This window comes from Haliotis rufescens, unplaced genomic scaffold (assembly GCF_023055435.1).
Source record: "Haliotis rufescens isolate VD_foot unplaced genomic scaffold, xgHalRufe1.0.p SCAF_11, whole genome shotgun sequence".
In the NCBI taxonomy this organism is placed as follows: domain Eukaryota; kingdom Metazoa; phylum Mollusca; class Gastropoda; order Lepetellida; family Haliotidae; genus Haliotis; species Haliotis rufescens.
In genome coordinates this window covers 19,158,841-19,185,892 of record NW_025963791.1, presented here as the reverse complement: position 1 = coordinate 19,185,892, position 27,052 = coordinate 19,158,841, and the positions used below count along the sequence as shown (strand labels likewise).

Below are 27,052 nucleotides of genomic sequence, written 5' to 3'. Positions count from 1 at the left end.
ACACCTGTCAACAGCCATGTTCTGTGTAACACTTCCACACCTGTCAACAGCCATGTTCTGTGTAACACTTCCACACCTGTCAACAGCCACATGTTCTGTGTAACACTTCCACACCTGTCAACAGCCATGTTCTGTGTAACACTTCCACACCTGTCAACAGCCATGTTCTGTGTAACACATCCACACCTGTCAACAGCCATGTTCTGTGTAACACTTCCACACCTGTCAACAGCCATGTTCTGTGTAACACATCCACACCTGTCAACAGCCACATGTTCTGTGTAACACTTCCACACCTGTCAACAGTCATATGTCCTGTGTAACACTTCCACACCTGTCAACAGCCACATGTTCTGTGTAACACTTCCACACCTGTCAACAGCCATGTTCTGTGAAACACTTCCACACCTGTCAACAGCCATATGTTCTGTGTAACACTTCCACACCTGTCAACAGCCATATGTCCTGTGTAACACTTCCACACCTGTCAACAGCCACATGTTCTGTGTAACACTTCCACACCTGTCAACAGCCATATGTCCTGTGTAACACTTCCACACCTGTCAACAGCCACATGTTCTGTGTAACACTTCCACACCTGTCAACAGCCACATGTTCTGTGAAACACTTCCACACCTGTCAACAGCCATATGTCCTGTGTAACACTTCCACACCTGTCAACAGCCACATGTTCTGTGTAACACTTCCACACCTGTCAACAGCCACATGTTCTGTGAAACACTTCCACACCTGTCAACAGCCATATGTCCTGTGTAACACTTCCACACCTGTCAACAGCCACATGTTCTGTGTAACACTTCCACACCTGTCAACAGCCACATGTTCTGTGAAACACTTCCACACCTGTCAACAGCCATATGTCCTGTGTAACACTTCCACACCTGTCAACAGCCACATGTTCTGTGTAACACTTCCACACCTGTCAACAGTCATATGTTCTGTGAAACACTTCCACACCTGTCAACAGCCACATGTTCTGTGTAACACTTCCACACCTGTCAACAGCCACATGTTCTGTGTAACACTTCCACACCTGTCAACAGCCACATGTTCTGTGTAACACTTCCACACCTGTCAACAGCCACATGTTCTGTGAAACACTTCCACACCTGTCAACAGCCACATGTTCTGTGTAACACTTCCACACCTGTCAACAGCCACATGTTCTGTGTAACACTTCCACACCTGTCAACAGCCACATGTTCTGTGTAACACTTCCACACCTGTCAACAGCCACATGTTCTGTGAAACACTTCCACACCTGTCAACAGCCACATGTTCTGTGTAACACTTCCACACCTGTCAACAGCCACATGTTCTGTGTAACACTTCCACACCTGTCAACAGCCACATGTTCTGTGTAACACTTCCACACCTTTCAACAGCCACATGTTCTTTGTAACACTTCCACACCTGTCAACAGCCACATGTTCTGTGTAACACTTCCACACCTGTCAACAGCCACATGTTCTGTGTAACACTTCAATGTCTGTTAACAGCCACATGTTCTGTGTAACACTTCCACACCTGTCAACAGCCACATGTTCTGTGTAACACTTCCACACCTGTCAACAGCCACATGTCCTGTTAAACACTGCCACACCTGTCAACAGTCATATGTCCTGTGTAACACTTCCACACCTTTCAACAGCCACATGTTCTTTGTAACACTTCCACACCTGTCAACAGCCACATGTTCTGTGTAACACTTCAATGTCTGTTAACAGCCACATGTTCTGTGTAACACTTCCACACCTGTCAACAGCCACATGTTCTGTGTAACACTTCCACACCTGTCAACAGCCACATGTCCTGTTAAACACTGCCACACCTGTCAACAGCTTTGCTTCATCTCTTGTGGAAATACCTGTTTTCAGGGTAAATCTTGGACTTTGATGGCTGTTGAAACAACCTGATCTATCGCTGTGTATATGTATGGATGTCCAGCTACTCCAGAAGCCAAACCATGCAAAACTTCGGAACACGTTCTGACGCTGCACACATTGGTGAAATGTTTGTAATATTGCACAGAATCATGAATTACAAGTTACACTTCATGTTTATCACGTTGTTGCACCTGTTAATGCGACACACTTTTCTTGAATTTCACAACAACACTTGAGAAGATACATAATGACAAAGAACAAATCCTGTATATTGGGTAGGAGAGTTTCAAAACAGAAGGAACGAACAATACCATAATCTTCGGGAAGAAGTTGTCAGATCAACATATTTCAGCAAGCCCATCCATGAACAATTCCCAAACTTGAACTGGAGCTCTGTCTAAGTATTGTGTGTACTATACTGGAGTAGATGAAGAGTATTAAAACTGTGATGCTTGCCAGTGAGATGTGGTAACCCAGTGTTGACTGCTTATGTTACCTTCATATTCACTAGTTTCAACTAATTACCAAAGTGAAACCACACCTTGGATATTCTGCTCAAATGTGAACCTTATGAAACGGATAAAAACGACAAACTTATATTTCTTTGGTATAAAGTGATTTTGGTGAAAATACACAATCAAGTGTGTTGTAGTGACAATGTGTTAAATTATAATCATACTCAATTCATCTTGATAAACTGCTAGGACCTTTCATAGAATTCATACACAGGTACCATGATAATTCAAACACACAGAGGATGCGCTGTTGCTGCAATCTGTAACATTCACTTCGTCGCTATATGAGCAATTTGCCTAGGATATCATGATTAATCAGCGCTTTGTGCATCATATTGTTACAGTCTCTAAGAGGGATCTAAACACTGTAGAAATGCAACCCAGAGTTCAACAATCATTCATATGGCAACACATTCATTTAAATTGGAGGTGTTTTTCTGTTCCAAATTTTCACTATCCAACAATTTTTTTTCAAAGGACAGAAGTACTCCTGTCCATTCCTGAAGCATGTGCAGCACTACTCCTATCCAAATCATGAGTTGGAGATTCTAGGAGAGCTTCCAACACTGCTGATTTTGCACTCAAACAAGCTAATATTTAGTTGATGTAATCATGGTAATGTACAACATGTTTTAACTGCAATGTGCGGAACTTGTTAATTAAACCCCACATAGATCATATCCTGTCCATTCATCAAGTTTTAACTGTCACATCACAGGACTGGTGTAATAAAGATTTTGATTGACAAACATCTAGAAGGTCTAGGAAGCATCACTAAACATTAGTCATGGGACAATACACCGATGCATCGGTGGATCACGATTTTTTACTTCTCGATACAAGTATCGATCACAGTCATACACCAAGTAAAAAGTATTGATTCTTACCTTAAACATTTGCTTTAATAACTGTTCCACAAACACTAATTATTAGTGACACTAGTGGTGAAATGTAAATATTGTCATCCATTGCGCCTATCACTTGACACTATCAACTGTAAATCGTCAGTGTGCCAGGTATTTGGCCATCCTTTCTATGAAAACAATGGCTTACACACCACAGATATAAGCACATACAAGTATTGTGATACGTATCATATCAAGAGCAAGGTATCATGATACGTAGGGGATCAAACAGTTGGTGTATCATCCGAGCCCTACTAAACATGAGGTCATACTTTCTCTACAACATTCAGGAACACACAGCAGCTGTGGTGGCAGTAGATGTGACGGTTCTCTCAATGCTAGTCATCGCTAACGTCAACTCCTCTTGGCTGGGCTGGAGTACACGGAGACAAACGCGTCATTGCTGCCAGCAGCCAGTCTCACCTGCAGACAAACACACATGGCAACTAGAATTGTTTATTTCAAATACAGAAGCAGCCCCTCCACCATCATTTCCAGAAGGCCCCAGAAATCATTACGGACTAAAATGTCCAAAAGAAAGTCTCAGAGCCCTAGCCACATTTTTAGGAAGGTTATATGCACTAATGATTCAGTAACATCACTTCTGATTTGGGGTCCTTTCCACCAGGTGATATGAAAGAGAATGAGGGTGCAGGGAATGTCAGGTGATCGGATCGTACGGGATCGTATCACTTGGGGTCGCACGGTATGGGAATGCAGTTGCGAGTGACCCATGATCACAGTGGTGACTGTAGTGATATATGGGATGTGTTGGGGCAAGATGTTTTTTTGAAGCTGGAAACTTTGTTCTCGGACGTTTCAACACCAGGATGGAAGAATAAATTGGAATCCATTGGTTAAGTTTAAATATTGCCTATTTTGTTCATGTTCATTCTCATGGTGACCTCCTGACTGTCATATCAATCCCAGATTTGCTGCTGCCAGCAATATTCCATCTACATGACAGCAGCCTGTAAATAATCAAATCACGACCAGACAATCCAGTGATTGATAAATTTTGTATAAAGATACACACTGTCGGGGTCTGATGACACGCAATCAACCCAATCACTGAGCCTGACCAGGGTGCCATTGTACAAAAAACCTTAGCGCTACGGCTGTCTAAGTCTATGTAAGGTATGGATCATCTCAGCACTCAGATCGCTTTGTACTCCATAGGTTGGTGGGAACCTATTCTAACCCAGAATCCCCATGGGGGGCTGTAGGATGTAATTTGTTGCAATGTACTCACTAAGTAGGGATGAAAGGTCAGACAGCTGATGGTGCCGATGCGCTGGCCCAGGAAACCCTCGTGGTACTTGATGAGACTGAGGCTGTCCCCACTCTGGTTGTACACACTGATGGACTGGTTCACCGACCCACTGGAAGTAACACGCTTCAATCAGGTCTCCTCGCACATAATAATATCTGTAAACTTGATGTAACTATAGTCAGGTGCTATTTTGGAAGAGCAGTTAGGGAATTACTGTAGATTTTTTTCGGCGGTTCATTGAGGTATGTAAGTAGCGTTGTGTACGTACCATGCTATAACATCGGCCAGAGGGTGGACAGCTATCTATGTAAGTAGCGTTGTGTACGTACCATGCTATAACAACGGCCAGAAGGTGGACTGCTAACTATGTGTGTAACGTTGTGTACGTACCATGCTATAACATCAGCCCGAGGGTGGACTGCCATGGATGTAATGCTGGACTGGGTGGAGAAGCTCCGCACTGACTCTGTAAATCGCGGGTCCCACATCTTGATGTCACCGCCAGCACTGATGGAGAAAGCAAGAGTGGGGCTTGCAGTTTGGAAAAAGTTCAAAACAGATCACAAACAACATTCTGATATGTTCTCCAGTGGTCACTTCTCACAGAGATCTTTAAATACCTTGGTAACTTTATATACCTTGATAGCTTTAAATACCTTGATAGCTTTATATACCTTGGTAACTTTATATACCTTGATAGCTTTAAATACCTTGATAGCTTTATATACCTTGATAGCTTTATATACCTTGGTAACTTTATATACCTTGGTAGCTTTATATACCTTGATAGCTTTATATACCTTGATAGCTTTATATACCTTGATAGCTTTATATACCTTGATGGCTTTATATACCTTGGTAACTTTATATACCTTGATAGCTTTATATACCTTGATAGCTTTATATACCTTGATAGCTTTAAATACCTTGATAGCTTTATATACCTTGGTAACTTTACATACCTTGGTAGCTTTATATACCTTGATAGATTTATATACCTTGGTAACTTTATATACCTTGGTAGCTTTATATACCTTGATGGCATTAAATACCTTGATAGCTTTATATACCTTGGTAACTTTATATACCTTGGTAGCTTTAAATACCTTGGTAACTTTATATACCTTGGTAGCTTTAAATACCTTGATGGCTTTATATACCTTGATAGCTTTAAATACCTTGATAGCTTTATATACCTTGGTAACTTTATATACCTTGGTAACTTTATATACCTTGGTAGCTTTAAATACCTTGATGGCTTTATATACCTTGATAGCTTTAAATACCTTGATAGCTTTATATACCTTGGTAACTTTATATACCTTGGTAGCTTTAAATACCTTGGTAACTTTATATACCTTGGTAGCTTTAAATACCTTGATAACTTTATATACCTTGACAGCTCTAAATACCTGGATAGCTTTATATACCTTGGTAACTTTATATACCTTGATAGCTTTATATACCTTGGTAACTTTATATACCTTGGTAGCTTTAAATACCTTGATAACTTTATATACCTTGATAGCTCTAAATACCTGGATAGCTTTATATACCTTGGTAACTTTATATACCTTGATAGCTTTAAATACCTTGATAGCTTTATATACCTTGGTAACTTTATATACCTTGGTAGCTTTAAATACCTTGATAACTTTATATACCTTGATAGCTCTAAATACCTGGATAGCTTTATATACCTTGGTAACTTTATATACCTTGATAGCTTTATATACCTTGGTAACTTTATATACCTTGGCAGCTTTATATACCTTGATAGCTTTATATACCTTGGTAACTTTATATACCTTGATAGCTTTATATACCTTGGTAACTTTATATACCTTGGCAGCTTTAAATACCTTGATAGCTTTATATACCTTTGTAACTTTATATACCTTGGCAGCTTTATATACCTTGATAGCTTTATATACCTTGGTAACTTTATATACCTTGATAGCTTTATATACCTTGGTAACTTTATATACCTTGGCAGCTTTAAATACCTTGATAGCTTTATATACCTTGGTAACTTTATATACCTTGGTAGCTTTATATACCTTGATGGCATTATATGCCTTGACAAACAGAATTTTCTATCATTGTCATCGGCTGATTTCCAGAGGGTGGTCCATGATCCTAAATTCTCTAGCTGTTCACAGCCATATTTGAAATTTTGTGAAGATTGACAGGATTACGTTAATGTGACTGCAGCAGACCAAGTGTTGCTGAGCAACTGTTGAAGGACACAGCTTCCTACCTGGCACTGATGATCTTTCCTTCTGTTCCCTTCTGTAGGTGTACGTTGACCACCCAGCCGGAGTGTTCCTTCAGGGTCATCACTCGGCTGGAAGCAGGAATGAGGGATGACACTACTACATCATCACTGGCACAGCGGCTACACTACCACATCATCACTGGCATAGAGGTGACACTACCACATCGTCACTGGCATAGCGGTGGCACTACCACATCGCCACTGGCATAGAGGTGACACTACCACATCGCCACTGGCATAGCGCCTACACTCTAATGAATTGGCTCAAATTACAGTGGACAATATTTTCTTCACGTAGGACTATGAAATAACAGTATGCAGTGAGAAACGCTACATATTTTCCTCTGCCCTGTTACATGGTCTTGATAAACACATACTACTCAAAATTTGGTAGGGAGTTCCATGCCAAAATCGCATCCTATATGTACACCCAAAACTTGAAAACATCCAGTCCCACCCAGGCACTCAGAATATCCCTATCAAAAGTTGAGCTGTATATTTTATATGTGTAATCTCACCACTCCGTGGGAGCAAGTCTCCTGTCAAAGAGGCGAACAGTCCCGTCTCCACAGCCAGCAATCAGCAGTGATCTGCCCATAGAGTCGCACGCCAGACTCGTCACACAACTGTCGGCGCTGGTTGGAATATCCTGCAAAACAGCATCATTGATAGGTCATATTTCTACACCACCTTACGAGACATGCTGGAAGCAACAGTGTGAACAGCTCCAGTTCATGTCTACGGTAATAATACCTGTAGCTTCATCAGCAGCTACAAAGTAACACATTTTTAGATCACATTTGAGAAAAAAGCAAATGTCAGTTTTTAAGATCATCTCTCCAAATTGACTTTATATTAAGACCCTACTGTCTGGGTGTGTTCAGTGTTGGCTCAACCTGTAATACACTGTATATGCTACTCATATCAGATTTACAGAACACCCACAACTGGGAGGATGTGTGTTGCAACATCCTTCAGGCACAATAGAGTAGGTCTATTGTCACATGAAAAAAATGGGTGTTCTTTAACTTCCATTGAGTAGAACTGTATGTTCCCTTTATTTTACATACAGTCAGCAATAATTCACTTAAGTCACAACAACTCGTAGATAATGGAGCAGACAGACATGTGGTTAATCCAAATCACCCCGGTATAAGGCAACACATTATGACCATTCAATCTGCATTTAAGCCAAATCTTAAGTGATGTTCACTACCAGAAATATCCCCAATGCTTAACCAGTACATAATGCTTAACCAGTACATAATGCTTAACCAGTACATAATGCTTAACCTGTACATAATGCTTAACCAGTACATAAAGCTTAACCAGTACATAATGCTTAACCTGTACATAATGTTTAACCAGTACATAATGCTTAACCAGTACATAATGTTTAACCCGTACATAATGCTTAACCAGTACATAAAGCTTAACCAGTAAATAATGCTTAGCCAGTACATAATGCTTAACCATTACATAATGCTTAACCTGTACATAATGCTTAACCTGTACATAATGCTTAACCATTACATAAAGCTTAACCAGTAAATAATGCTTAGCCATTACATAATGCTTAACCAGTACATAATGCTTAACCTGTACATAATGCTTAACCATTACATAATGCTTAACCAGTACATAATGCTTAACCATTACATAATGCTTAACCAGTACATAATGCTTAACCAGTACATAATGCTTTATAACATACTAGTAATATTCAAGCTTAATAGGAGCAGTCTGTAATACTCAAGACGGGGCCTGACAAGACTGAATGCATGAGCAACAAGCTTTATCACTGAAAATGATAACACAATCTGAAAGCCTGACCACCTAGTCTTGTCCAGGCTTTATCAACAAGCTTTGTAACCTGCACATGATGACACACAATCTGAAACGATGACCACCCAATCTCATCTAGGCTCTATCAACACGCTATCTGGTACTGGCAACCAACTACTCCCGGGCATCCCCGTGGGGTTTGTCTATGATGGTTTGAGTTGCTGGTAAGCTGATGGATCCAAGCCTACAGGAAGTCTCAACACCTGTACCTGTAACTTCATCTCTTTCTGCGTGTCCCAGAGTCGAATGACTCTGACATCCCCTGAAGCCAGCAGCATCCCGGAGTCCTGCTCCCACTCACACACCAGCCCTGAACCTGTACACAAGACAGAAAGAGAGGGTCATTGTGGCATCAAGCTTTCTCAACACAGCATTCTTGGGCTCAAAGGGAGGGTCTAGTTGAGAATAGTCAGGGTCTGTATAGGAGTGGAGCGGAGTGGAGCGGAGCGGAGTGGAGTGGAGTGGAGTGGAGTGGAGTGGAGTGGAGTGGATGCTATATCAAGGTGTATAAGCATGAGTGGGAGGTAAGCCTGAAGTGATACAGGTAAAGACTGTTACCACATTGGTAAACACATATGACAAACCTAGAAACATAAACAGGGCGAATCTGACACAACAGAGGGACTTAAACCCGCATACCAAATTGTGGCACTTAGACATCTGGGCTACCCGTGCCCCCAACACGACCAATACAACAGAGAAGGAATTAAGGTGCAGAACTTGCCTCTAGATAGCGGCAACATATCAGACAGTGCCTGAAAAGCTGTCACCAGTTCCTTCCCTTTGCCATCATCAACCATATACTTCCGCCAGATTCTCACTGCACCATCATCTGTAAAATAATCCGCAATATACACAAATTCCACATACGGAGCAAAGGGTTCACCAAAAACATATATGATGCTTTCATTTAAGGGACAGAAGAAAATAGGACCTAGTCGGCATTACCTGATCCACACATCAGCAATGCTTTGTCATGAGCATTGATATAGTCCATGGCGGTGATGCGGGTGGACTTCGGATTGTCATTGATGATGTAGCTGAGTCTAGTGCCCTGCTCCCAGTTCCAGATGCTGAAAGACGATACAAACAGTGAGCTAAGCTTACCAAACAGTCACCCTCCAGCTACACGGTAAAACACCCTCCAGCTACTCTGTAAGCACTCTCCAGCTACTCTGTAAATCACCGTACAGCTACTCTGTAAATCACCGTACAGCTACTCCGTAAATCAACCTTCAGCTACTCTGTAAATCACCATACAGCTACTCCGTAAATCACTGTACAGCTACTCTGTAAATCACCCTCCAGCTACTCCGTAAATCACTGTACAGCTACTCTGTGAATCACCCTCCAGCTACTCTGTAAATCACCCTCCAGCTACTCTGTAAATCACCTACCAGCTACTCTGTATTGCCATTAGATACGTTCAGTTCACTGAAGAAAGAAATAATACTGTTCATTATTTGTCAAAACCCTAAATCATTAAAAGGCACCAGTTCACCACCAGGCTGATCTGCATAGGTTCATAGTTTCAACAAGAAATATTCAACAGTTGAGGAGTTCTGTTCTAGAAACAGAAAATGGATGGAGGACAGATAAACAGACAGACAAACTGATCCCCGTTTATTCAAAATGTAGGGATAATGAGAGTAAGTAGGGAAATGCTGTTTTACACTACAATATCACTTGAATAATGGAGTCTTGAACAAACAAAATAGTTGTCTGAGCTGAAGGTATAATCCACTCCATTCAGGAACAATGTCACACAGCCACCCAGGGCCCCGTTCCACAAAGTGATCTTAGCACTACGACTATCATAAGCCCATGTTAAAGTATCAGCACTAAGATCGCTTTGTGGAATGGGGAACTGGTCTCATACTGGGGAAAAAACAGATCCCCATCTTATTCAAGCATAAGACACAGGCAACCTTTGCTGCTCTTTCCCCATGCAAACTCGTCATGAATGTAGTGTGCGAGTGACCTTACTGACCTGACACCAGACTCCTTGTCTGCCACGGCTATGTGAGACTTGTAAGGGTGGAACTTGACCACCGACGGAGGGAACTGGTTACGGTTCACAAAGATCTGGTCATCCAGTCGACTAAAACCTGGAGATATACATCACATCAACTTGGTTGTACATTGTAAACTATACTATTGGTGTTACTATGAATAATCATATAATTATTTTTGTTTCCTTGTTGTTTAACTCCATAGTCCAGCTATCTGACATCTGCCTGTAAATAATTGAGTTCCGGCTAAACAATCCACTGATCGATATTGTAAGCAGCAATCCAAGCTGTTGTGGTAAGATGACACTCCACTGTCCAAGTCACTGAGTAGGTCCTCCCAATCAAATAAGTCGATTCTTAGGACAGGCACAGGTGGCTGGGGAGGAGTTCTAACCCGGCATCCTCACAGGGTATGTATTAAGTATTATTCACACCATAACAAATTAAGCAGGAAAGCCAAGGGCTCCTTGTCATCATATCAAATATATATAAACCTAATCTTTAATGTCTGAGAAGGTCCCAATATTCAAATACTACAGGGGCAAACCTGAACAAGTAATTGTCACAAAGTGACGAAATGTCCCCCGCCACCTTATGCGATATGTGTTTTTTCTCTCCAAATATTTTATTCCTTTTGAATAATATTATATTCTGTGTTAGATACCTCCATGGAACTATTTGTCGTACCATTAGAAATAATTACCCAAATTCCTGCAAATCAAATAACAGATTTCCCTGCTGTTACCTTGAAAATTAAGTTACGGTTACCAAAATCGACTGGTGTCTGCGGAGTCTGTATATACACCATAGTACCAAATATGAAGACAATCCAGCGATTAGTTCTTGAGATATTGCGGCAACACCGTTTTCCAACTCCAAAAACAGATTTGCCTGCTGTGACCTTGAAAATGGGGTCAAGGTCACCAAAACCGACTGGTGTCTGCGGTGTCTGTATATACGCCATAGTTCCAAATATGAAGACAATCCAGCGAACAGTTCTTGAGATATCGCGGCAACACCGTTTTCCAACTCCAAAAGCAGATTTGCCTGCTGTGACCTTGAAAATGGGGTCAAGGTCACCAAAACCGACTGGTGTCTGCGGAGTCTGTATATACACCATAGTGCCAAATATGAAGACAATCCAGTGTTTAGTTCTTGAGATATCGCGGCAAAACCGTTTTCCAACTCCAAAAGCAGATTTGCCTGCTGTGACCTTGAAAATGGGGTCAAGGTCACCAAAACCGACTGGTGTCTGCGGAGTCTGTATATACACCATAGTTCCAAATATGAAGACAATCCAGTGTTTAGTTCTTGAGATATCGCGGCAAAACCGTTTTCCAACTCCAAAAGCAGATTTGCCTGCTGTGACCTTGAAAATAGGGTCAAGGTCACCAAAACCGACTGGTGTCTGTGGAGTCTGTATATACACCATAGTTCCAAATTACTTCTAAATAGTGATAACACATAACAGTTGTTCACAACACAATCATTTGTGAATTTATTAAATCCATACCCGATTTCATATAGGAATACTAAACTTTGACAAACACAGTAAAGTACCTTATAACTAACTCAAAGGGACCACTAATTTTTTTCCGTTATAAACGTAGTTTGTTATTAGCATTTCAGCTAAAACATACAGTAAATGTCCGGGACATAAAAAACAGTTCTTTATATAGGTCAGTTCGTTAGTTGTTCGTCATAAACATAGTTTACTGTATTGAAAAAACAAACATATTAATGAAAATAGAGTTTATAACTTCTAAATAACCAGTGATTATTGCCATGTAAATAACATGTGAGATGAAATCAAGGGACTAACCAGCTCTGTTCTGGTCTTCGCGTGCGTCTCTGCGGACATGCGAGTTGCGCAGGAAGCGGAACTCCCGCTGGTGGTGCAGCCCACTCTCCGGGTCACTCATCTCCCTCATTCTGTGAACCGGCTGTGCGAAGTGACGAAAACTCCACTGGAAAAACTCGGTGGAAACAGCGCCCAAGTTCGGCGGACTGGCGGCGGTGGTGGTGGTGATGGTAGGAACTTCCTCCTCCTTCTCCTCAATCTACAGCATCATAGCATCCTTTCACACATGACATCATAAGATTGCGGTACAGGTTTTGTTTTGTTTGTTTGCAATACTCCAGCTATATGACTGCGGTCTGTAAATAATTGAGGCTGGATCTGACGATCCAGTGATTGACGTCATGAGCATCGATCCATGCAATTGGGATAGATGACATGCATCAACCAAGTCAGCCAGCCTGACCACTCGATCCTGTTACGACAAGCATAGTCGCCTTTTACGGCAAGCATGGTTTCATGAAGACCTATTCTAACCCGGATCTTCACGGTACAGGTATCTGCATTGCAGTACGTATTTTTCAGGAGCTGAAGTGTTCGACTGTGATTGACAATGATTGTACATGAAGATCCTGATTTCTACATGCTGAAGTGTATATTACTCTGGATGGTCCCTTGCTGCCATGTTGTATGCTGGGTCCATACATAAACATAAGGATGCAGAGGTCCACACAGTCTCACATTAATAACACCTAAGTACCTTTCACCATCACACACAGTCTAATCCATATGGTGCAGCTATTATAATAGAAGGGTAACGCTATTTTTCAGGGCATTATCATTTGCAGAAGCCCGAGGTTTTCTATTAACTGCCCGACGAAGGAGGGCAGTTGAAAAGACCGAGGGCTTCTGCAAATGATAATGCCCTGAAAAAGAGCGTTACCGTTATTATAGCTAAAATGGATGGAATTTGTTATCAAATAAAAAGAAACAACATCGGTTTTGAAACACTTACTGCAATCAACACGAATGTCACTGACCACATTTTACAAATATGGAAACGTCATTGAACAAACCAGATGAAGTCACTATAATATGTGACGTCATTTTCTCTACCCTATGACGTCACCTAACAACGGGCTTGATAATGGCCCGTCGTCAAGCAATATGAGGGCATTATCAAGTTACAGTGGCCCGCTCATTTTTGATAACGTGCGGGCGGTTTAATGATAATTCTATCCATTTTAGCTATAATATGATGATAAGTATGAAAAACTGTTTCAAGACATCATTCCATATCAAATATCTCTTAAAATTTTTGTAGCTGAAAGAACACGTAACTCACTGGTGTTGGGCCTTTATCGAATATCTTCCTGTGTCGCGAGAACTGCATGGAGTATGGTTGGTGGGGGGGCTGTGCGCCCTGCCCGGAGCCTCGGACCGGGGTAACGAGCATGCTGGTCCGCCCAGGGGACTGGTTGTCTCTGTTCCGAACTTCATCCACACTGTTTATCATGTCCAGATTCTGGGGAGGTGTTCTGGGTCAGACAAAAGCAGCTATGAACAGCTTTGTTTGTTGTTTAACGCCGCACTCAGCAATATTCAAGCTATATGACAGCAAGTTCAAAACTCAACTGCTATGATTCTCACACGGAATACCTGACTCAGACACAGTATACTGACTCTGAGCTGACCGACCTTGTTTTAGCCCCTTAATGCTGAGTGCCAGACAGGGCAACATCAAGTGCCATCTTTTAACATCATTTGGTATGACGCGGCGGGTATCGAACCCTGGACCTTCCGCTCTCTGGGTGGTTGCTCTACCACTAGACCACAGAGGCGATCTTTCTGGGTAACTGAGTAGGGGTTCAACACTCCTTCCAATTGTTGTCAGTACTGGTAATATCCAGGGATCCCTCATCTGAGTGTGAAGGAATGACCAACACAATCGATAATGTTTCAAGTGCCGTTTAATTCTAATGACCAACGTGATCAGCACACAAGGGATGTAACTCTGCAATGACATACATACCCAATCATCATGTTGGCTGGTGGTTTGTTTGAGGGGCTGCAGGGAGCGGAGTGAGACATCTGACTGTTCTGAATCACCATCTTGGGCTTGGCACACAGCGATGCCTGACAGGGCAGAACAAGCATACTACACAAGACATACTTCAACAATCGATGCACAACTGAAACTGTAGTGTATATGAGTGTCATATTGACAGAATGTAAGCCCTTTGACACCGAGAATCATAACTAAAATTCTAAACATTAATGGCAAAAAATTCCCATTTTACAGGCATGCTAAATGGATGGGGTAGGCAACATTCCTAAACTTATGGAATGTAACCTGGCTACGAAGTCTCATAGCGATGTATAACATAATAAATTGAAGGTCGCTGCATGTTAGAAATTCAGAGAACTATGTAAATGTGCACATTATCAATTTATGGAGCAAGATAGCACATTAGTGAGTGAGTGAGTGAGTTGGGTTTAACGCTGCTTTTAACATTATTCCAGTTATATCGCGGTGTGTCAGCTTAATGTGGGAGGAAAGCCCGAAGCGATGCAGGTCTCAGACGTTTACCACTTTGGTGAAAACCCATGAGCACGGGTATGGTGCTGACAAACCTGGAAACATAATCGGGGTGAACCAGGATTCGAACCCACAATCATAGGTTTCTTGTGTGTCCAAGGGACGCAACTCTGCACAGCGACTGGGCCACCCATGCCCCCAGATAACACATTAACATAAACATATGACAGAGTATCCTTTTAGACAAAGGTTTATTCCCTAATCTGGTAAAAACAACTTATCACTCAGGTAAGCTAACAGTGGAACAGAGTTTGTTGAATGTTAAAGACTAGACTGACCCTGAGTCTGACAGAGTTGACAATCTTCTTGGCCATGTCGGCCACCTCTGTGTGCGGGTCCATGGCCAGCAGCAGCAGCGAGCGCCACACACACATGTGCACGTTCTTGAAGGCCAGGCCACTGAGGGAGGATGACGAGGAGTCTCTCCGCAGACCGTCATGGCTGCCGGCACTCTCCACGCTGGTAGAGCTACTGCTGGGGTAGCTCTGTAGGGACGTCACGGTGGTGGGAGTGGCTACAACATCAGGAGGGCCATAGTCTAACAAGTGAAGTGTGTGCCTCATTCCAACAGCATATCAGTATATTGTGTTGTCAGGTAAATGAAGGAAACATAGAGCTACGTCAACGTGGCTCACCTAGATATGTAGACAACATGATAAAATGACAACAAACACAGATGACCAAAACTAAAATCCTAATGACTTGAAGAAACTATGATGCAATCATGAGAAGAAACATACATGCCAAAGTATAATTTCCTTAGTCTGGCAACTTCAGAAAAAATGTTTACAGATCCAAATATGCATTAAAAATTAAAAAAATTAAAAGCATAGTCAAAAAAGAAAGGTCAAATCAAGGCAAAACTTCACATATTGAGGCAAAAAGCAATCAATGTTGAGCCCCACTACTAACTACGCATGTACCAAATTTGATCAGTTTGAATTCTTTTTACCATGAACAGCTTTCTCAATATGGCTGTCATGGCGGCCATATTGAGTATTTGATTTGAACCTCTTGAACAAATCCAGGTGTCATCATTGGTGGAAAATAGCATGTGAAGCTTTAGCTTCATTGGTCCAGTGGTATCTGAGAAGATGATGTTTACTGTGCTAGGAAATGCATTTTGAGATCATTTAGTAGTAAAGTCAAATAGGTCAAAATATAAAAATATAATGAACAAAGGAACATATGAGTTGAGCCCCACTGCTCACTACACTTATACAACATTTCATTACATTCTGAACAAAAAGATTGAGTAAAGCCTATAACAAGTTTCAAAGGTCAAATATAGGTAAAAATTTCATTACATTTTTAATGAAAATGACTTCCGTGATGACCATCTTGAAAATCAGATTGTACTAATCTAGGTGTCATATAAAGCATGTAAAGTTTCAGCTTCATTGGTCCAGTGGTATCTGAGGTTAAGATGTTTAGGCAAATTTCTGCTTTTTCCAATATGGCCACAGGCAGCCCTATCTGATTTCCAATCAAGATGCCTTGCACAAACTTGCAACTGCATATGGTGACAATCTCACCAACCAAACATCAGACCTCTGGCGGTTTAAAAGTCTTGAAGATTTTTTAACATTTCCTTTTGAAAATCAAAGATGGCAACTGGCAGCCATATTGAATCTATGGGATTCAAACCTACTGCCAGCAGATCCCGACTAAGTAAGGCACTAAATGCTGTTCCAGAGACCACTGAGCTACCCTGGTTCCAACACTGTCATTTCAAAAAAGCCAATTCAGCATCTAATCATAAATTCATATAAATACCTAAACACGTACAAGGATAAAAAGACAAAGCATTATATGTTTTTGACATTTTCACCACTGAATTTTACTGAATTGTCAATTACAACATTGTAGGGTAGTTGTTCTTGTAATTAGCAGCCCCATGACATCACTTAGAAATCACAACATGCCGTCAATAGCATCATCCTTTATGTATCAAGTCTCGCCCCATTGCTGTTACATCATTAGAAATATGCATGACTTCTTTCTGGAGAACTATCTGTCCAACATACACAGGGATTTTGACATTTTAACTTTTGAAAGGAAATTCTTCAATACCTCCAGCAAATTTGAAAAATACCTATAGGACATTTTGGATGACAATCAGTCATTGACCTAGAAAAATGACCCAATCTCAAACCCTGATGAATAAATATTGTCAGCTCACACAAACTGCTTTGGACCTTCATCCTGTGTTGACTTCCAACATCACTTACATCGCAACATTTCATCAAATATTGTTTATATAAAAATTACTCCGGCTGCTTGAGTACCCCCCTTGAGGGTGTTAAGTAACAATTTGTAGTCACACTTAGTTAAATGGGTAGACATCTAGTGAAAGCGGAGTGAAAGGCAGAGGAAAAGGTTCCCATAGTGCAAGTGGGAGGAATATCTTACAGGATAGCATGCCCTTCAGGCTACCGCGAGAAGCACTGCGCCGGATGCCAGCTGCACTCATAGGAGAGAGCAAGCCATCTGGAATACAAGGTGAAGGTCATATGGAACCTTAAGGTGAAGGTCATAAGGCTGGTAGGTCAAGGATGTATTGGATGGGTGCTGACTGTAATTTCACTCACAAATATATATTCAAGACAATATCTGTATTTAATTCAGTTCCATGATGTTACATATGTTCCAACATTCATGACATTATGATTAATATTAACTAATAATTCAAACATCAATAGTTACATGTTTACTCCAACCAAGCAGATGATTGATGAAGAACACATAAAGCATAAATGAAAATAAGCACTGTTTTACGCTTCAGTAATGAATTAGATTAAATAAAAAAGAGTCTATGCACTACATTCATGTATTAATGTACTTACTATCACAAACATGTGACTCTACATCGCTACGTTAGTGAAACCTACCAAACTAAACTTCAAGCTATATGATGTTCATCAACTAAAGCCAACGGATGCAGACATGCTCCCCATCCCAACAAACACCAGTTTGGTTATTACATGCTAACATTGTGTAATGGTGGCAGGTTTCTGGAAAGGTTAGAGATGGGAATACAAATACTAAGCTCAAAATAGAAAGAATCTTGAAGCATTGAATTCATTTAATCCAAACTGATTGCGCTTGACAACTCACAATTCAAAGATACTTCGGTTTACATTGAATAGCAAAGTGTTCGTTCAACTTTATCAAGTGTCAAAAATATGCTCAGAACTTGTTTCGTTCTCCAAATGTGGGTTGTAACACTGACAAAAATAAATTTAGCTACTTTTGCAGAAACATTTACTGAGATACGAGACAAGTAGTTAGCATGAATTTAAAAAGAAATGACAATTATAAAACAAATGGGATCCGTCAGATAATGAGTACTTTTTTGGCGTACTGGTTGTGGTGACTTTGAGCAGAGTATCTGTGAAGGAATGCATACCAGTGCCAGGGGTGACAACATTCCACCCACCGGGGGCCTCGGCTGACACGATCGGCGTGTTGCGATCCTTCAGCTTCTCCTCCTCCAACATCTGAGAGGCTACAGCAGCGAACTGCCCTTCAAACTGCACCACTAGACCACCAAAAGCCACAGCCAACTCCTGCAAGCCACAGCCACACATATATACACAGTCAATCCAGGGGGGACCAGACCCGTCTAACATCAAGTACTGGGGTAACACTGCAGTGTGGCCATTTAACATCAAGTACTGGTGTAACACTGCAGTGTGGCCATTTAACATCAAGTACTGGTGTAATACACTGCAGTGTGACCATCTAACATCAAGTACTGGGGTAACACTGCAGTGTGGCCATTTAACATCAAGTACTGGTGTAACACTGCAGTGTGGCCATTCAACATCAAGTACTGGTGTCACACTGCAGTGTGGCCATTTAACATCAAGTACTGGTGTAACACTGCACTGTGTACATTTAACATCAAGTACTGGTGTAATACACTGCAGTGTGACCATTTAACATCAAGGACTTGTGTAACACTGCAGTGTGACCATTTAACATCAAGTACTGGTGTAATACACTGCAGTGTGACCATTTAACATCAAGTACTGGGGTAACACTGCAGTGTGGCCATTTAACATCAAGTACTGGTGTCACACTGCAGTGTGGCCATTTAACATCAAGTACTGGTGTAACACTGCACTGTGTACATTTAACATCAAGTACTTGTGTAATACACTGCAGTGTGACCATCTAACATCAAGTAGTGGTGTAACACTGCAGTGTTGCCATTGAACATCAAGTACTGGTGTAACACTGCAGTATGGCCATTTAACATCAAGTACTGGTGTAACACTGCAGTGTGGCCATTTAACATCAAGTACTGGTGTAACACTGCGGTGTGACCATTTAACATCAAGTAATGGTGTAACACTGCAGTGTGGCCATTTAACATCAAGTACTGGTGTAACACTGCAGTATGGCCATTTAACATCAAGTACTGGTGTAACACTGCAGTATGGCCATTTAACATCAAGTACTGGTGTAACACTGCGGTGTGGCCATTTAACATCAAGTACTGGTGTAACACTGCAGTATGGCCATTTAACATCAAGTACTGGTGTAACACTGCAGTGTGGCCATTGAACATCAAGTACTGGTGTAACACTGCGGTGTGGCCATTTAACATCAAGTACTGGTGTAACACTGCAGTATGGCCATTTAACATCAAGTACTGGTGTAACACTGCAGTGTGGCCATTGAACATCAAGTACTGGTGTAACACTGCAGTGTGGCCATTTAACATCAAGTACTGGTGTAACACACTGAGAATGTAATTCAGTTCATTTAGTTGGTTTTTTTTCAATTTTTGACATATGCGAACATAGGTTAATAATTAACATATCAAGACTGCTTATGTGAAATCCCCTGTGATCCATGTTCCGCAAACATTTCTCGATATTTAATATTTGAATAATAAAATGCCAAAACAACATCACATGGCAAAAATTGAAGGCAAAAATTCATAGAGATACAAAGTTCAAACAATAGGATTTTTTAGAGAAACAAAGTGTGACGGGCAGACGGAAGATGTGCTTCTCAATGCTGAGGTGGTGGTAGCACATGACAGGGCAGTCTCTTGAATGTATTACCTAGAACAAGCTGCCAGACAGTGACAACCACTAAACTCTCTTCTGCTACAGGACCGTCTTCAAAAGAGTCTGAATGATGAAATTGATCGCTTTTACAATGGCTGTGACAGAAGGTTCGTGTTTCCACCTTGTTGCCATGGTTACTGACACAAGCAGGTGTGAGGGCCTTCCTTACCTTCCTGACCAGGGGACTGCCATCAGAAGCCACCTCTGCCAATCTCATCCCGACCCCCAGGTCGATCTGGATTGCATGGTCACTTCTTTCAGACCTGTTGCTTATGAATGCCCCTAGGGCAAACACAGCAGCTGCACGAACCTATGGCAAGAAGAGAGTGCGAGTGAGTGAGTGAGTGAATACGTTTTACTATGCAGTCAGCAAATACAGTCCAGGCCAAGTGAAGATACCAATGCATCATGGTACCATAAAACACAAGCATGAAATACTCATATCCCCCCCGGCCAATATGACATGAAATGAGCACTGCAGCCATTTTCAGTCTAAGTCAACGTCGTTACCATGGAAATTCGAAATATAAATTTAAAAAAAATCCCAATATCTTAAGGCACCAGTTTACCACTAGACCTAGCTATGTGCTAAGTTTGGTTAGCAGATGTCTCATGGTTTTTGAGTTCTGCTCCGGAAATGAAACGTGGAGAACAGACAGCACCCATTCCCAAGAGGAACTTCGTGGCAGGGGATAATTAACCAGGTCATGCATTGTAACATTCAATCCTAAATAATTTTTTAATTTGAAGTTTACATGATATACGGCTTTTCCATTGGACGAGAGGTCGGTCACATGACCGCGAAATTGACGTTCATAAGTGTATGAACGACACAATTTGACGTTCATACGTTTTTCACAAGACTATGTTCTTGAAATGACGTAAACACTGACGGACTACTTCCACATTCCCGGGGAAACCCCTGGGAATTCCTAGCACGAAAACATGCATAAGCATTCTTTCTGATCACTTAGAACCTTTATTCTTGGTCTCAGCATTTCAGTATACATTGAGAAATGCCAGAGAGCGTGACTGCATGATTGTTCACGAATATCCTCGCTAGACTTTATTCACCTTTCAATGATCGGCCAGTTGATCAATGATGACTAACACATGTAACCGCCACTGGTTCATTAACAACTTCGGAAATCTCTTGCGACGACGTTCATACAGTTTGGCCCTCACTCTATGAAGGTTCATACTCCAATGAACCCACACAAAGTGAAGGGCAATTCTTAATTGATGACAAGCATAGGGGATCTGTGGGTGATGACAGAAGAAAGAGGCTTCTCTAGACTCACTTGAACTTTAGCATCATGTGTGAGCATGGCAGGTTATTGTAAAGGTCAAAAAATATTTCTACATGTTATGGTGTAACGCCACATTCAGCAATATTTCAGCTATATGACGGCGGTCTGTTAATAATGAAGTCTGGACCAGACAGTCCAGTGATTGACATCATAGCATCCATCCACGCAGTTGGCATATGAAGACATGCTCCTACCAAGTCATCAAACCTGACAATCCAATCCATTTGTGGCCTCTTACAACAAGCTGCTGAAGGCCAATTCTAATCTGATCTAACACATACCTTCACAGGTTTTAGACGTCATGTATATCCTCACATTTACATGTGAGTGAGTGAGTGAGTGAGTTGGGTTTCACGCCGCTTTTAGCAATATTCCATCGATTTCACAGCGGGAGACACCAGAAATGGGCTTCATACTCACACAATGTAATGTCATGCAGAAACTAAAATGATATTCAACGGATCAAATACCCATGGTTTCACTGCATAGCCATACTGTAAAGACACCCCCATTGCACAGCCTACCTCCGGTACTGGATCCAGCAGTAGTTTGTAGAGCTTCTCATGTGCGCTATCTCTCACGCCGCACCACCTCGCATTGTCAAAGTTAGTCCACACCTTCAGGAAACATTATTTGTTTGTTAGCAAACAATTTAAATTATTACTAGTTCCACATTAATTTCAGCATATATAGTTTGACCAGACATTATTGAGAATGAGAACATAAATTATTAGATTTACTAAGTGTACACTGCACCAGTCATGTTACCTTCAAACCACAGACACCAAACCACACATGAAATTAAGGACTGTACTTTGTAAATTGTTTTTCCTGTACCTTTGGTCTGCAGTTTGGATATAGCCACACTGAACTTTCATCTGAGAACATAGCATTGTCCAAATTGAAATTTTTATGCTTCAAACACCATTTTAAACTCGTTCTTGCTGTACAAGTTTAAAGAAGAGGTCATGGAATTCAACGGGATTTCTGCCAATCCATTGCATACAAATGCTTTCTTATTGTCTCTTTAGAAACATGAACTGTTTCTCTCTTAATCATTACATGCCTAAGATTTTCTATGCTCAGGCGTTTTTTTGACTCCAATACACCAAGCTGCTTTCTGAATTGTCTTTTCTCTCTGAAAAAAGGGCTGTGCTGATCTGATTCCTTGATTGTATAATTCAGAAATAATCTTTCTTTTTCCCCAAAGTGCCATTTCCACAGTGGTCTTCTTTGCCGTCTGCTAGCTTGTTTACCAGGGGAGACAATTCCTTAACAAATATGACAAGCAGAGCTGTCTCCCTTGAATCAAAGTCAGAATAAGTTCTACATACACCTTTGATATGGTAAATAATGATGACCAAAATTGTATGAAAAATTCTCAATAATTTCTGATCAAACTATATAATCCACAGGAACAATGAGATGTTTCATATTTAACATATAATTACAACAACTGAGTACGGCGTATCATGGAATAAAAGAAAGATCCCCCTCCACAGATGAGAATATTCACGGCCTTCCAAGTGGCAACCTGTCCCAAGTAGACTCACCTTTCCTAGACAGAGAGCCAGCCACTGTCGGAGGGTGGAATTACGGTCGCCCAGCTGTTCCAGGCATACTGATATGACTCCCCCTTGTAAGGCAGCTTCCTGGGGAAACACATACACTACTTCATCATCGTTACATAATCCAGCTAATTGTCAAAATCCAGCCTGTTTAGATTTGTTTTGTTTGTTTGTTGTTAAACGCTGCACTCAGCAATATTCAAGCTACATGAAGGTGGTCTGTAAATAATAAAGTCTGGAGCAAACAATCCAGTGATTGACATCATGAGCATCGGTCCACACAATTGGAATACGATGACATGCATCAACCAAGTCAGACCACCCAATTCAGTTAATGGCCTCTTACGACAAGCATAGTCGCCTTTTACGGCAAGCATTGGTTTCTGAAGACCTATTCTACCCCAGATCTTCGCAGGTTCTGTTTAGATACTGTGACGGTATATTGTTGGATGTTACATCACTCGCTTGTCATGTCACCATTAAGGTGTTCGCACATTCTGTTACCACACTGAGAGTTCGGTGGCCATCACAAGATCTAATTGTCAGACAAATATATCAGGGAATGTATTTTTATTGTGAAAATATCATTTATACAGTGATCCCTCGCTATTGGGCTCTTCGACAAAGCGCTACCTCGGTTACTACGCGCGGTATCGCATGGCTCCCAAAATTTATGTACACTTTTAATACTGAGAGTTTTACACAGCCGTGATTGTATTGTTGTTCGTTGTTCATTTGCACATAACGCTTCTCATTGCATAATCAACCGTTTATCTCTGAATGGAGTACTAATATAATCTGTTTGAAAACATCCGCGGCAAGTCCCGGAAATACGATTGTTCTACTAGTTAACTTTTCACACTATACATCCTTTGATCTTAGAAGCGCATGCATGATATAAAAGAGAACCACAAACGAAGTTTATTTTCTTAATTAGTGGGCAATCCAATTTGAGGCGACACTGTCAACTCACATGTAGTTGCTGTCACAACACGGCGGTCATTCTTTTTGATTCAGATCAAGTAACCGTATCAAACCAATTAATCTGGCTTGAATGTGTATCTATATTTGCATGAATGTGTATGAATGCACATAGTGCTGGTCAAAACTCTCGTTTTCCGTATTTTAAGCAAAATGACCAATCAATGCCACTGAATCACTCTGTACTTGTGTAATGAATTGTGATTGGCTCTTCACTCATAGCGTCTGTTACTACCATTATCGATCGATATTTTCATGTAAGTAGACTACATTCACATTGAATGTGACAGTTAAGGCATGTAAATAATAACAAACGGCGAAAACATAATGGATATATATTTTTACACTATGAACGGTAAACAACTTGTATCACTGCAATGTGCGAGACAAGGCAAAGATCATGAGATTGGCCGAGCGCGCTCCCCTGCCTCGGCCTCGGTTAAACGGCTCATCGTCTATAACGCCCACCAATTATTTGGACCCCATTGGTAACGTTGTAGCGAGGGACCACTGTACTTATTCTGACTCATACTATTACTTATCTCAATTCATTTCTGAAAGGTATTGGAAACATCTTGAACTGTGTTCCTGGAGAACTGTCAAAAAACCCAGATCATCTGAACGAACCCCCTGGTTTGCACCTGTGCACCAGAAACACGTGACAAGCCGGTATACTCATCACGCTCTCTTTTCACTTAGCAAACGACGGAAACACAGGGGAAGAGGGGACGGCTGGGTGGGCGCTATAGCGTATGAGTCAGGATAAGTATAAATGATATGTTTACTCTGAACAATACATATTTTACCTTATCCTGACTCATACTATTGCTTGAATTCTACGGAAGGTGGTGGTGGGTTCCATCAAGATCTGTTATAATCTGCTTGTTCTGGAAACTTCTCCTGAATTATTCCAAGATAACTCTTCTTACTCTTTGCCTTCTGGAACTTGTCCTCTACAGGTAATGTTTAGTGCTCTCAAACGGGACACTGGCATAAATCTTTGGTGGGCATCTGATACCAGTATGGATGAGAGTGGTGGGACATGAAACTGTCCGTCTGGTTGACCAGGTAGCTGATTCTTGGTGATCAAAACCCATCTCAGGCCGAGATGAGCAAATACATGATCACCACTGTTGAATCTTGTATGGGAGAAATCAATCTCATGTATCTGACATCCTGGCTGCTGTGGCTAGGGCCAGTAGAAATCACATCTTCTTGGTCAGATGTTGAAAATCCGCCAGTTGTAGTGGTTTATACGCTTTGCCGGTAATTTGGTTAAGTACCACAGGCTTGGGCTCTGACTTTCTTTCGTTGATCTTCAAGCCTCTGTGATCTTAATAAGGCTATCAATTCTGGAACTTTGGTGAGCTTGATTCTGTTACAGAGGTACCTGAAGTCGAATCCTTGAGATTCCTTGTACTTCTTAAGTGCAAAAGGAACTCTGCTACTTGTCGCAGAGTAGCTTCAGTTGCTGTGAATCCCTTGGATCTTGCAAGCTGGTCAAAACTCTTCCATTCATTGTCATATAGACTTCTTGTGGATTTGTGAAGCGCTGGGGATACTGCCTTGGCTGCTCTGGCTTAATATCCTCTTCGGGTTAGGTTGAATGTAATTTGTTCCATACATGAAGTTCGTAGAGATCTGGTCTTGATGAACTTGCTTGGTGTGAAGATGTAGAAGGAGGTTTGGCTAGTTTGGGAGTTTTAGGGTTGGCAAAAGCAGGAGTGGCTTCATGTCCTTGATGATGTTCTGTAATATCAGCGGCATCAGTGCTGGTGGTTGGAACACATAAGCGCGAAGTCCCTCCCAGGATATCGTGTGTTGACTGCCGAGCTTGCAGGTCTGGCACTGGCGAGACAAAGGATGCTATCTGTCTGTTGAATCTGGTTGCAAACTGGTCCACCGATGGACAAGCTCCGTCTCTTGTCACTGGTTGGAATGCTTCCGGATGGAGCATCCATACTGTTGGTGATGGCTTGGATGGCCTTGATAGGGTGTCCGCTTGAACGCTAGACACTTCTTGGATGTGTCTTGTCTTTATCGGTAGGTTAAGACTGTCTCGGAAGGGCCGCAGATCTTGTCGTTCCTTGGAGATTTATGGAGAATAACACAGTTGAGGTGTCTGTTCTTATCATCAAAAACTTGTCCTTCAGCTGTGGAGCCGAATGAGATATAGCTCTGATGACGGCCTTGAACACGAGATAGTTGATGTGGAGGAGTTTTCTTCTGGTGACCATATCCCTGAAGTTGCTTCTTCATTGAAGTGAGGGCACCATCCTAGCAGGAAGGAATCTACGAACAAATGGTGGTTGGGATCTGGTTCCTCCACAGACATTCGACTTGATTGTCCACTAATGCAGGTATTTCTTCCATCATTGTGGAAGTCGATGTTTGAGGTCTGGATGATCTAGGAATGGTCTTAAGAATCTCTGAAAGGGACATAATTGCAGTCTGCCTCTTACTGTCAGTGCTTGAGCGGACGTGATTTTAAAAAATAATTGTTAGATATGATGAATAAAGGTTAGTAGAATGTCATCTGTCAAATGTCATTTTATGAAAAAGTGTTCATTTTGATAGGATGGTTCGGATTACAAAGCTCAGGATTTTTTTCCCCAACCACCCAGTAGGAATGACAACGAGAGAGTGAGGGGTATACTGGCTTGGTCACGTGTTTCCTGTGTGCATGTGCAGACTAGGGGTGCATTCGGGTGATCTGTTTTTTTCCTGTCCTCCAGGAACACAGTTCAGGAAGTTTCCACTACTTTTCAGAAATGAGTGGAGATAGGCAATAAGTACGAGTCAGGATAAGGTACAATCATAAGACTACAGGAAACGTACACCCGGATCACGTCAAGATGTCAACTTTCCTCCTCTAACAACCACACAGCCGCTCCAACACATCAATTATTACGTCGTTGCCTAAGCCTATGCATGTTTTAGTCTATAAAACGATAATGGCACTTATGGTGTCAGATCC

At 41.5% G+C, this 27,052-nt stretch overlaps 1 protein-coding gene across 4 annotated transcripts in view; it reads right to left on the bottom strand.

The window, feature by feature from the left end:
• Window positions 1-1,358: 1,358 nt before the first annotated feature.
• The window catches only part of LOC124137273 (regulatory-associated protein of mTOR-like), a 38,748-nt gene continuing 13,054 nt past the window's right edge, over window positions 1,359-27,052 (bottom strand). The window contains exons 15-33 of one of the 4 annotated variants that reach the window (XR_007219956.1): window positions 23,080-23,178; window positions 22,051-22,143; window positions 20,386-20,526; window positions 18,542-18,701; window positions 17,545-17,622; window positions 15,411-15,646; window positions 14,566-14,669; window positions 13,879-14,071; window positions 12,558-12,795; window positions 10,714-10,831; window positions 9,672-9,796; window positions 9,448-9,555; window positions 8,933-9,039; window positions 7,397-7,527; window positions 6,861-6,947; window positions 4,991-5,107; window positions 4,580-4,709; window positions 1,549-3,750; window positions 1,416-1,472 (exon numbers count right to left, since the gene is read on the bottom strand). Coding sequence is in view for 3 of the 4 variants with exons in the window: in XM_046503508.2 (XP_046359464.2) it covers window positions 3,682-3,750; window positions 4,580-4,709; window positions 4,991-5,107; window positions 6,861-6,947; window positions 7,397-7,527; window positions 8,933-9,039; window positions 9,448-9,555; window positions 9,672-9,796; window positions 10,714-10,831; window positions 12,558-12,795; window positions 13,879-14,071; window positions 14,566-14,669; window positions 15,411-15,646; window positions 17,545-17,622; window positions 18,542-18,701; window positions 20,386-20,526; window positions 22,051-22,143; window positions 23,080-23,178 (2,334 nt within the window). In the remaining variant the exon portion in view is untranslated. Of the gene's footprint in view, window positions 3,751-4,579; window positions 4,710-4,990; window positions 5,108-6,860; window positions 6,948-7,396; window positions 7,528-8,932; window positions 9,040-9,447; window positions 9,556-9,671; window positions 9,797-10,713; window positions 10,832-12,557; window positions 12,796-13,878; window positions 14,072-14,565; window positions 14,670-15,410; window positions 15,647-17,544; window positions 17,623-18,541; window positions 18,702-20,385; window positions 20,527-22,050; window positions 22,144-23,079; window positions 23,179-27,052 lie in introns of all 4 variants that reach the window. The other 3 variants (XM_046503508.2, XM_046503509.2, XM_046503510.2) reach the window with 3 other exon arrangements.